General features: G+C 34.0%; 1 protein-coding gene across 1 annotated transcript; it reads left to right on the top strand.

Moving 5' to 3' along the window:
* The first annotated feature begins 370 nt into the window (after window positions 1-370).
* LOC110734019 (protein phosphatase 2C 70-like) lies at window positions 371-12411 on the top strand. Its single transcript, XM_021914080.1, has 13 exons — window positions 371-711; window positions 2300-2486; window positions 3187-3372; window positions 3489-3664; window positions 3770-3928; window positions 4838-4981; window positions 5078-5139; window positions 8439-8574; window positions 9156-9250; window positions 10106-10221; window positions 10377-10506; window positions 11204-11258; window positions 11390-12411. The coding sequence occupies exons 1-13, from the start codon at window positions 574-576 to the stop codon at window positions 11546-11548; spliced, it is 1743 nt and encodes a 580-aa protein (XP_021769772.1). The 5' UTR covers window positions 371-573; the 3' UTR covers window positions 11549-12411.
* Window positions 12412-12676: the final 265 nt, after the last annotated feature.

The following is a 12676-nucleotide window of genomic DNA, read 5'->3' as shown; positions in this document are numbered from 1 at the left end:
ATAAATTGTTTAACATCAAGTCTAAATAAATTGTTCAAAATAACTACTACAACTAAAAGGCAACACCAGTAGTCCATCACAACAATTAATCCAGGTATTGAATATCAATTTTAAAAAACAACAAAATTCAAACCTTAGTTGAAACAACAATCAATAAGATCGTTTTTTTTTTTGGTGTTTAGAGAGCCACACAGGGCGGGGGTGAGAATCGATCCCAAGATCTCCTGAAACCGAAAAGGAAGCTCTAACCACTTGAGCTATCCCTCACTCTCTCAATAAGATCGTTTATATATATACTTCGTATACATATATACTTGCTCTCTCTTTTTCTCTCTCTTCCCTCCGATGTACTTGTAAGAAATAAACAAGACTCCAAACAAACAATTAAATAAAGTAAAGAAAAGAGAGTGTAATCCTGTGTGTATGAGTAGTATAGAAATGAAGTATTTTAAGAGCGTTGAAAAATGTAAATGATTTAAAAGCGACGATTTCATCAATGCGGTATTCTCGCAGTATCCCCCTATCATCATCACCTTCTTCTCACTTTCTTTCTCTAGAGAGAACCCGTAGGCGATGGCGATGCTAGCTACCTCCATTGTCGTCTTCATCTTCATTATGCTTTTTCTCCTCATCCTTCTTATCCTCCTTGCTTGTAAACCATGGCGATTCTTCTCTCGCTCTTTTCGTCATCAATTACCTTCTTCTTCCAAGGTCACTTTCTCCTCTCTTTTCCTCTTTTGATTTGATTTCAATTTGTTTTTTTAGGGTTCATTTGGTTATGATTGATTTTGATTTTTGTGGCTTTTGGTTGATTTTGATGTTGCATTAGGTTAGGGTGATCGTGTTTAGTTGATTTTAAATGATGATGATGATGTTTTGATTTTGTTGTTGTTGTTGTTTGTTTTTGGGTGATTGTTTATGATATTTGTTGATTTTCGAATGTTTTTGAGGAATTTTTATGTGTGTTGAAATGGGTTTAGAGCTGTGAAATGATTCGTGAATCTGGAGGGAGGGGATTGGATAATCATTATGGATAAGTTGATTCTAGATTTTTAGGCCATAGGTTATCGTGTTAGCAGAACGACTTCCAGAATTCATTTACACTTTCACACTGCCTGTTTCTTAATTACTGAGCTGATTGCTTGTTCTGATTGGGCGTTATTATCTAGGTATTAATCTTAAAGCTAGATGTATATGGTAATAGAGTGCACCTATAAGGTAAATAGGTGTGATAATATTTAGGGTTGGCGGCGTGATTAATTGAGCTCGCTTTAGTCCTTTAATACCTTTTTTAGGCTAGAACTTAAAATAATCTGCATAATGTCACCATTTATGTCTCGTAGATAAAAAAATTTGTTGGAAAATGTCATTCTTGTCTTCAATTTTCTAGTCTGAAGAGACAAGTGTTGGGTATGGCTTAATTAACATTTCCAAATGGATAAATGGAAAAGGTATTGATTTTTTTTTGTTTTTAAAATCTATGATGACTAGCCTTTGTTAATTAAAGATATAGAATCCTCTGAAACTCAATGCTTTAAAGAAAGAATGAAGTTTTTATAATTTGCTCTTGGTATAAAAACTAGAATTATTGCAGGGATGTCAAAGGAGCAGTATGAAAACACCAGTTTATTGTCATTTTTATGTCAATGATTGTTGTATGAAAACTATGCCTTAAATGTATGATGTATGGCTCCTAGATACCTTAGATTGTTGGTTTTCCTAACATGGAGCCTGCTCGTTAACTTTTTCCGGAAAACCGGTCTTCGGGTATCTACGGAAACGATACTTGAAATAGATTCGTTAATTGTTTAAGCTTATACTAGATAGTGCTACATTAATTATCTAAAAAGTAGCACCATATTATCTCATCCACACTTATTGCTAATTAATTATGTACATTATTTATCTATTTGGTCTTTTTTCATTTAGATGCCTTCCTTTCCTTAACATTCTGAACTTCGTAATAGCTCTTTTTAATTTTAATTTTATTTGAATAAAGAAATATCACAAATATTGTGATTACATTTTTGAAACCTGAACAAGTTTGGAATGGTTTTTTTTTTTTTTTTTCAATATTCCTGAACACAAAAACGAAGCTAAATTTTTGAACAAAATAGGCTTGATAAAACCTTGTACTCTAATTTAGCTTCAAGCCTCCAAGTTTGTTAAGCCCACCCATACCTGTGCTGCATAGCTATTGTTTATTACTAATGACACATATCATAATTATCCAGTTAAATTTGGTTTTTGATTGTTGTTAATTGTTGACTTATACATTTTTTTTTGGTATCATGCATAGGTTGATGAAGAGAGGCCTTTGGTGCAAGAAGATTCTGATCAGCTCCCAAGCCCAAGAAATGAACCATTGAATTTTCACACCCCAGAGGGTTCACATTTGCAAACTGAAGGAAATTATAGCTCACCTGGATCACATAGCCTTACTTACAAACAGAGGCTTCCTCCTCCTGTACCTCACTTGACACAAGGCATGCTACTTTTCTTGTTCATCCTGTCAAATAACTCTTTTTGCTTTGGTATGTCTAATAGTAATGTTATAGAAGATTAGAAGCTGATTGGTTTCCTCTTCATCTTCAAACATTTAATTTTTATTTGTCGATTTGAGTATTATGTTAGCGTACAGATTTTTGCTTGATGTAAAGTCATGTTTCTATCAGCCTGCAAAATTTCATTTTTCTTGAATTTGAAGTACATTTTGTTGGTGCACATCTTTCTATTGGTTGATTGAGTAAAATTTATAGTATTGGTGCACGTCTGTATTTGAAGCATTTGAAACTTGGAAGGTACAACAAGAGGATATCCATTGATGGTTTTTTCCTTACTCAGGATTGCAATCATCTAATAAAAACTTGTTCTTTTGGTATTAGTATCTTTCGCTAAAATTTTCATTTTGATATGTCATGTTAGGGACACTTGTGATGCTTTAAGTACTACTCATTTGAAATTGACCAGTAATTCAGGTTCCTAAAGTATCACTCATATTAATATATTATGTATTGATCTAGATAGATCACCTACATGGTTAGCATCTACCTTTCATGAAAATGTTTCTCCTGTATTGAAAATTGTGATAGAGATTTTGCATTTATTTGCAAACCTATATGCTTCTTAATTAATTACGTACTTCAATTTACTGGAGCTAATACTTAGAACTTTCCCATCTTCCAGGTGGTAGTTTAGTGTTAGACATAGGTGATCAGGCAGAAGACCTTGTAGTTGGTCAAACATTAAGGCGTCCCTTGCTGACTAGCCATAATCCTGAAGAGCAGAAATGCAATGTAAAGGAAGACCCGAATCATGACTCGAGGTTTAAGCCAGAAGATGTCAAGTTGCATAGTTTTACCAGAGATCAAGGTACTTAGTTCCTTATACCAGTTATACACGTCTAAGAAGACTAGGAATTATTAGAAAATAATTATATTTATTGAAGCTGTAATGCATATCATTATATCTTCCTGTTAGTGGTGTAGGAAGCTGCCTCTCGCTTGAAGTTATCACTGGCCCTGCATGTGGGCTTCGATGTTCAGTATGGTCTACTGATGCATCTAAGCTTCCACTTACTCTCGGAAGGGTCCCGCCAAGTGATGTGCTGCTGAAGGATTCAGAGGTTTCTGGAAAGCATGCTATGATAAACTGGAATTCTAATGTAATTTTCTTTCCTTTTATAAGAACAGGACTTTACTACCCCTCCATTTGCACTGCTTTTATTTGTTTCCTTTAGGGGTAAATTATTGTTGGCTTGTTCTTACAGAAATTGAAATGGGAGCTAGTGGACTTGGGTAGTCTTAATGGAACTCTTCTAAATACAAAGGCTGTACATCATCCTGACTTTGGAAGCAGAACTTGGGGTGAGCCAAAGGAGCTTGTTGGTGGCGATGTAATCACTCTTGGTACCACTTCCCAGATAAGTGTGAGTTCTACAGTTGTGATATGGTAATCATGTCTTTGGTAAATACATCAAAACCGTAGCAATAGTTATTTTGTTGGTTCTATTCATATCCTTGTATGCGACATTGTGCATGCTTCATAGTCTTATATGAAGGTGGCAGATTGTAAAGAAAAAGGAAAACATGATAAAACCAACATCCATGAGCATAATGCTTTTCATGTAATGAAGTAAAATTGCAAATAAATTTCGTAATTGATAGTCTGTTGAAATGAGTTATTGGTTTATAAATGGCTAAGTTCGATTTTTCTAGTTTTGTTAGCATTGTCATTTTAAAAGTTGTCAACAGTACGAAACAAACAGAAGTTATTCACTAATTATACTCTTGTTGCTTGTGGTATGGAGTGTATAACTTTATAAGTGCAATCCATAGAAGCCTTAGGACAAGCAAAGTAAAAAATAACGTCCTTAAAACAGCTTTTTTTCTTAAGTGGCCCTGTGACTTGGTTGCTCATGCTTCCCTGCTTTATGAGAGTTATTATATCCAATTGGCACTCCATGTTTTCATATATTTCCTGTTTGAAATTATATTATGCTCCATCACTGTGTTTCTATATATCTCTTATATTTAGACACTTTTTTTTTTTTGCTTCTTTTAAAATGCACTTGGAGGTATCTTATTGTGCTTTTTTGCTATATATATTTAGTAGATCTCAAGTCTTGTTAGTATTTGTCTATTATTTGGAGTGATTTAAGCAATATGCCAATTACTTCCACTGAAAATCACTTGCTCTATACATACCCCTTTGTGTTTTTTTTGATAAGCTGCTGAATTTTAAAGTTGCTTTAAAGGATGAAATCTGTTTTTGATGGGAAAATGACAAATCAATGGCACTTTTTTTAAAGTCTCTAGTGTCTTGTTCCTTGTGGCAGGTGCAAATTACACCCCTGACTCAATCAGAGAACCCAGTTGGAGTAGGTATTGCATCAGACCCCATGTCTACCCGGCGTGGAGGAAAACGACTTCCGATGGAAGATGTCTGCTATTATCAATGGCCACTTCCTGGGGCAGAACAGGTGCATAAATATTGCTGGTCATGGTCATATGACTCATTTCTACTCTGAGTTTTTATAATCAATGTAATCAGATTTTTATTTTAATTTTTTATACAGTTTGGACTTTTTGGTATATGTGATGGACATGGTGGAGCAGCTGCAGCTCTCTCAGCAAGCAAGTTAGTACATTTGCCTTTCATTTAAAGTTTTTCTTTATTATCTGGGAGCTGGATTGAAATTATTGGTAAGGTCTATATTACAATCATGTATAAGGATCATATTAAACATGGTCAATTCTTTGGAAATCTTAACCATCAGTCACAGAAGCTACTTAAAATTACTGTTAGACTCTGTTTGGTAAGCTAGCTGAAGATGCTAAGTTGGCAATCGGTAATTGAAATTTAAATATTCGTTGATAGTGTGTATTTGGTAAAATTGGCTGGAATCTGAGAAGGCTGTTTAAAAAGGGGGATAAATCATAAATGTTATAGAGTTGTTGATTTTGAGAATTTACTTACATTACCTGTAGTGATTATCTAGCTAAAAACGAGGTGAAATGAGCTGAATTTGATGTGCTAGTGCTACGCTGTTATGTAAATTGTTAAGCTAGTTGAAATGCTTTTAAATTTAGCTGAAAAGAAAATTTAGCTAGTTTTTGCTTGTTTTGCATAGTTGAAATATTAAGGTTACTAAAACGATTAGTTGGAAGGAAATATTAGCTAACCTGAAATGTTTGCAAGCTTGATTAAATATGACATGTTTAGCTGAAATTGGTAGTTTAATGAATTGTTAAGTTAATTTAGCTCCTGTATTTGGCAAGCACTAAAGCTGCTTCATTTGGCATGCACTTGAGCTGCTTCATTTTGAATGCACTTGAGCTGCTTCATTTAGCATGCACTTGAGCTGCTTTGTTTGACATGCGCTTGAGCTGCTTTGTTTGACATGCGCTTGAACTGCTTTGTATTGCATGCACTTATAATGTCACCCAGTGACCTAATCACTGGTTATAGCTTCTTTTTTTTCCTTGTTTTTTATCTTCTTGTTATTTAGTTATTTATTTATTTATTTTAAATTCAATTAAGTCCTGTTTTATCAAGCTATCTTAAATTTAAGCTAGATGAATTTGCAAGTTAATTTAGCTGCTGTGTTTGGCAAGGACCTAAGCTGCTTCGTTTGACATGCACTTGAGCTGTTTTGTTTGGCATGCACTTGAGCTGCTTTCTTTGGAGTGGACTTGAGCTGCTTTATTTGGCATGCACTTATCATGTCATTAAGTGACCTAATTACTAGTTTTTGCTAATTTATCAATTTTAGTCCTGTTTGTCAAGCATCTCAGCTGTCTTAAATTTTAGTTAATTTAATCACCCCTTTCAAACCAGCTTGTATTTAAGGTTGTGATTATAATACTTCCTCCGTTATATTATAATTGCACCACTTACCTTTATGCCCTTACTTAAATGGAGGAAGTATTAGTTTATTTTCTGTAACTTACAAATCCGTCTAGCTTAAATTACCCAATACAAGCTTACTTGTTAACATTTGTTTCTGTAGTTTATGCTTACAATCACATGGACAATTTTGTATTTGTTTTTTCCTTTTGTTCTCTTCCTTTTTCCCACTATCAAAATTATTGTGCCCTCCTCCCATGGTGCAATACTACTTGAATGGAGGAAGTATTAGTTTTTTTATAATCAGCTAATTTTTCAGCTTGGGACACCTTTATTTTCTCTAACTTTTCTGCTTTCAAGTATACTATAAGGGTTTTTACTTTTTTGAGTAAAATACAAACACAATCTCACAAACAATTCTGATCTTTAAATGCTAAAACTAAACAAAATCTTGAATTACAAGAGTTATTACCTCACTAATAACCCTTAAACTTGGTTACGGACTAATCCTCATGTAGCTAAACATTTGGTTATCTTTTCAAGTGCAAGAGATGATAACACTTCGCTCTTCACATTAGCCACCTCATAGCTCATGCAGTCTTGCTTCCTATTCCATAATTACCTCAGTTGCAAACTTAGCTACTTTTAGCAATCTTCTATTTGGGTTTCTTCCTTTTACCTTTTTCTGTACAAAAATAACTTGACCTTATCTTTCCATAATTTTCGTAATGACCTTTGTAGATAAACCTACAATGGATACATAAATAACATTGTAATCCTTTAAAGGGAACTTTAGGAAATCCACACATAACATTAACTTCCCATCATTTGCCATCTAGTGCACTTGGGCATTCACTCAAGAATTATTAAGCTCCCAAACTTTACCCCTAAGTAAATATACAAGCCTTCATTTACTTTTCCTCGCATATCCAGACTTCCAAACAGACTATACAAACCACCTGCCTGGACAAAAGCCTCAAAACAGTGTGGTAGCCTCACTGCTTAAACCACCTGCCAGACTCTGCTCTAGTTTCTTTCTTGCTTTTTCTTTGTGGTTGTGCTCACTTCTGAAATTTAAGCTAGTTTTTCCCAACTCACTTCTGGCATTTCAGCCATCTTCTTTCGAACTTTTAACTACTGCTTCAGGTTGGTTTTGGTTAAATTTTCAATTTTTGCCATTTGACTGAGGTCTGCCAAACACACTCATACAAACACACACTTGTTTTATATGTGTTACTTACTATTCTTTGATTGGGTAGCTATTATTCCTTCTGTAATTCATTATTTGGTTTTAGATCGGATAACCGGATACAAAAATTGATATATATTTGATATGTGTATATGATGAGAAAACGTATGATATACAATATCTGCAATTTTGGATTGAATATTGATGGATATCAGATAATATTGCCTATGCTTTGGTGTGACAATACGTTTTCTCAATGACTAATCAAACAACCTTTTTTAAAAAAAAATTATGGGTTATGAACACATTGATTAACTACTTTAGTCAATGAGTAATTAGCACACATTAACCAACTTAAAACTTGAAAGACAAACTAGTACTCTAAACAGTTAAGACATAACATATCTTTCTCTAATTCAGTACTACTACACTTGCTAAAAATAAACCTAGCTTTAACTAAGATAGGATAGACCTAAGTCACCTAACTCAGATTACAAACACAATGCGTAGCTGCTATGCCTCTTTTATCTTTCAGTCTTGTTAAACTTAATACCTTCTTGTGTTGATTGATCTCTCATGAAATTAGATCTTGGAAAGTTCTCAAAACCAAATCTCATGAAATTAGATCTTGGAAAGTTCTCAAAACCAAATCAATGTTATTTTTTATTGTAAATTTTCAAATATAATTTTTAATCAATTAAATTAAGCCTGTATTATTAGTGATGTTGATATTTGACATGTGTGAAACTGCTGTCATCTGCCTATGCCTGCTGCTTAAGAAATTTACAACTTTGTATGGGACAACTACTTCAGTATTAGCGTCTTTTAATGCAATGTATTATGCTACCCATGCTTTTATGGCTTTTTTTTTAATTATTATATTTTACTATTTGTTTTCTAGAATACTTCCTGAGACGATAGCAACTATTTTATTGGACTCATTAAGAAGGGAGAAGATTTTCTCACGGCAAGATGCATCAGATGTCCTGAGGGAAGCAATTTTTCAAACGGAAGCTTGTTTAAATCACTATTATGAGGTTCTATTCTGTGCCATTTCTTCAACATGGATATGAACTATTTTCAGGCATCAAATTTTTGTACGGGTTTTTTTTACATGCTTGCAGACACACTTTCTCCGTCTACTAATTTTTGTTCAATTAAGTTTTTTCTATAAACATAAAATCTATTTAAGCATTGAGAGGACAATTTGAGAATCTAATACTGGACATAAAAAAGCTGTAGATTTTTGATATTTTTTTTGGATGACTGTATCCACTAGTTTTCTTGGAAATGTTTTGTATAGCATCTAATATATTAAATGAAGAGGCAGTTGTGAAAATTCCACCATATGCAAGCTTATTTTTCTTATGATCTGCTAATTTTATCAAACTTACATACAGTAGGCATACACTGTGACTCAATGTGACTTTTAAGGCCTGAACTACTCTTCCTTGACCTTAGTGTGGTTTTGTGCAAATCATAAAGTATGCATTTTAAGCCTTCCACACTTGTCATGGCTTGAAATATTAATGTTATTGACTTTTGTATCCTATATCCACCAGATTTGTCATCTATGACTCATTAGTGGCTTCAGTGCTCACGACTGTAGTTCTTTCAGGGTTGTACTGCAACAGTGCTTCTGGTTTGGGGTGATGGTTATGACAGTTTCTTTGCTCAATGTGCCAATGTTGGAGACTCAGCCTGCGTCATGAAGTATGTGCTTATGCTATATTTTTATGGTGCTTGGCTTTGATATCATCTGTATTTGCCTTTACATGGCTGCCCACCTTCAATCCCCCCCCCCCCAACAAACAACACACACACGAAGTATGTGTTTATGCAGTTTCGTTATGATGCTTAGCTTTGGTCACATAGATAACAGCCATTATAAGTTTGGTTTTCAACCTTGTCAAACTCAGCTAACAAAGTAATGCATCACTTTACCTCTGTTTTTTGGCTTTGCAAAGTCATTCTTGGCAGTGTGTTTTATCATATGGTGAAAAAGCTACATGTATACTGAAAAGTATCAAGTTTACTCTTCTGCTTTTGTTAGTGGTAAATTTACCCAAAAAAATCTGTGTGCCATATGAATTTTTATGAAATTATTATTTGGTGCTAAGCTTTGATAATTGATACTATCTGTAATTGCCTTCACATTGATCACAACCTTTATTAGTTTGCTTGCTTTTTAACCTTGTCAAACTCAGCTCACAAAGTAATGCATCCCTTTAACTCTGTTTTTGATTTACAAAGTCATACTAGGCATTGAAAGTTATCATGTGGTGAAATAGATACATGTAAACTGAAAAAAAAAATGGAGTTTACTCACTCATGTAGTCTTAAGATATTGTGCCTATTTAATATTAATTTCTAATGCACCAAACTAAGCCTCGGCTAAATTTTTTGGATTTAAGATGATGGTTATTTTGGAGCGTTTATTTTACGTATTGTTATTGATTACTGGTGGATATTATTGTATCATTTAGATTTTTCTCAGCTCTGCTTGAATATGTTTTTTTTAAAAATTTATTAATTAGTTTAATTGTTTTGTTCTCAATCCTTTGGCAGCATTGATGGGAGACAGATCAAGATGACTGAAGACCATAGGATATCTAGCTACTCTGAGAGGCAACGTATCAGTGAATCAGGAAATCCATTAAAGGATGGGGACACACGCCTGTGTGGTAAACATAATATTATGTTGTCTGTCATCTTTATGGTCTATTGTTTGTTGACTTATATTCTTTTACTAACCACACACTAAAACTAAAATAAAATGTATTTTTTTGTTGAAATCCATATCATTTAATTTCATAACATCTTTTTTGCCAATTTTCAGGTCTTAATCTTGGGAGAATGCTTGGTGACAAATTTTTGAAGGAGCAGGATGCTCGATTTAGTTCAGAGCCATATATAAGCCAAGTTGTTCGTGTTGGTCAAGCAAGTGAAGCCTTTGCAGTGCTGGCAAGGTAACGTTACCATCTGCCGCACTTGATCAGGAGCTTCTCCTTTTGCATCCTTTTGCAAATTCAGCATGTATACCACTGTTGCAATATAAAGTCAATAGTCCCAAAATTCCCTATCATTATACTAAAAACCGTTGAATTTGCTAAACTATCTGAAGAGATATGATGGGAACCGTTTGCAAGTTACTCCCTCCATTTTTAAATACTTACTCCACTTTCCATTTTCAGCCGTTTTTAAATACTTGCTCCATTTCCTTATTTGGAAGCTTTTATAATATTAAATTATTTTCTCTCAACTAGTAAACCCAACATAAATCATATCTACTTAATTTCATTTTCTCCCTATTCTAATTCTCTCAACTACTTTTGCTTTTTACAATTTTTATCCACCTACCCCACTACCTCTATATTTTAATACTTTCTCTAATTTCTCCTAAAACTCTGCGCATGGAGAAATTGAGCAAATGCTTAAAAACGCAAATGGGCCAAATGGCTATTGCACTTAATCCGTCTTATTTGCAAATACATAATTGATGATCTCTGTTGCCTGTGGAAAGTCTTTTCATTTAGCTATGTTGTATCACTTGTGAAAGAAATGTGTTAAAGTTTTACATGCATTTGCAGGTGCCCCTAAATTTGTAGACCTTGTAACTACTAACCTTAAATTTTGGATATCTCACCATATTCTTTTGTTATACAGTGACGGTTTGTGGGATGTCATCAGTGCAAAGAAGGCTAGTCAGTTTGTTCTTCAGGTGGTATATTGTTCATGAGTATCATGACTTCTAATCTTCTTGAATATGAGACCATAAGATACAATAATTTGAAAAAAAAAAAAAAAAAAACCTTAATGTATCATGACCTTGAAATTTTTCGTTGGACACAGGCAAAGGAGAGATACTCCAGCGATAGGAAGGGCTCTGCACAGAAGATAGCTAACTTTTTATTAAATGAAGCTAGAAAATTGCGTACAAAGGATAACACCTCCGTAGTTTATGTAGATTTTGACACTGCTCTGAGAACCTTGTGTAAATATGAGCCATGATATGTAATATTTAAGGGTTTGGTAGATAATCATCTACTAATATTCGGAAGAAGTTAATTGATTCCTGGATGGTCATCATCTGTGATAAATGCTACGCAGTATTTCTTCAATCTCTGGACATTGGTGGCAGATCCATCAAACTGCTGAGATTTGAAATCAGCATTTCCCGCACAGAATCCTAATGCACGTCAATAATATATGGCAACTGATTCAGGCTAGCAAGTCATGCTTGGAATGCTACATTTCCGTGATTCATTCCTCTCCCAGTTCAAATGTAAATTTCCTGGAAGAAGTTGCTCGCTTCATCAAATTATGCTATATGGGTTTTCATGGTGGAAAATCAGAGGCGGATATGGCCTTTTCATCTGCAAATGGTCTGTCACTGGCCTGCCTAACAGCTCCATTGCCTGCCTGAATTTGTGAAGATGGGAAATTAGTTGCTTATGGCTAGTCATGAGTTGCTTGGTATATACCTTATAACTGCAATTTAACAGAGTTTTATTTATTATAAATTGATGTTCTGTAGATTTCCATAGGAAATAATTCTTCAACTGTCTACAATGGGGTATACTCGACTGCTCTGTCGCTATTACGCTGTATATGTACTGTGCATAAATAAGCCTTTAACTGGCATGATGCAGCTAAGTTGGATAAACTGATTTTTAGATGGAGCCTAATGTAAATTTGGTGGATATTTTGCTACTGATTCCCTATACCAGACTTTGGCCTTGAGAATCAGTACATTATTTTGTTTCACTATTATGTTCTCTTGGAATCATTTGAATGTAGGAGTACAAGATTTTAATGTATGATAAACCTTGAAATCAAAAGTGTAAATGTACTCCGTTATACATCTGCGTTTACTTTCTGATTGAAATTGTTGGTTATTTATTTATTTATTTTTTTCTATTTTTATTTTTTAAATTTTTTTTTAATTTTTTTGTTTGTTTGTTTGTTTGTTTGTAAATATTCTCAGGTAACAAACTCATAGCATAATCGAATTGTGATGAAGGAGAAACAATAACTCGATTGGATTAGCTTGGCTTTGCAAATCCAAATCAGAGGTGTTGGATACAGACTTCCTGTATAGTGTAGCAAACTCTTGAAATGCTATCACCATGGGAGCCA

Source organism: Chenopodium quinoa, unplaced genomic scaffold (assembly GCF_001683475.1).
Source record: "Chenopodium quinoa cultivar QQ74 unplaced genomic scaffold, ASM168347v1, whole genome shotgun sequence".
Classification (NCBI taxonomy): domain Eukaryota; kingdom Viridiplantae; phylum Streptophyta; class Magnoliopsida; order Caryophyllales; family Amaranthaceae; genus Chenopodium; species Chenopodium quinoa.
The sequence above is the reverse complement of the archived record's forward strand: the minus strand, read 5'-3'. Positions and strand labels throughout refer to the sequence as shown.

Coding starts and splice junctions, on each gene's coding strand:
- LOC110734019 (XM_021914080.1), top strand. CDS start 574: ATGGCGATGCTAGCTACCTCCATTGTCGTCTTCATCTTCATTATGCTT. Junction 5,140..8,438: donor GCAGCTCTCTCAGCAAGCAA/GTTAGTACATTT, acceptor TTTGTTTTCTAG/AATACTTCCTGAGACGATAG. Junction 10,507..11,203: donor GCCTTTGCAGTGCTGGCAAG/GTAACGTTACCA, acceptor TTTGTTATACAG/TGACGGTTTGTGGGATGTCA.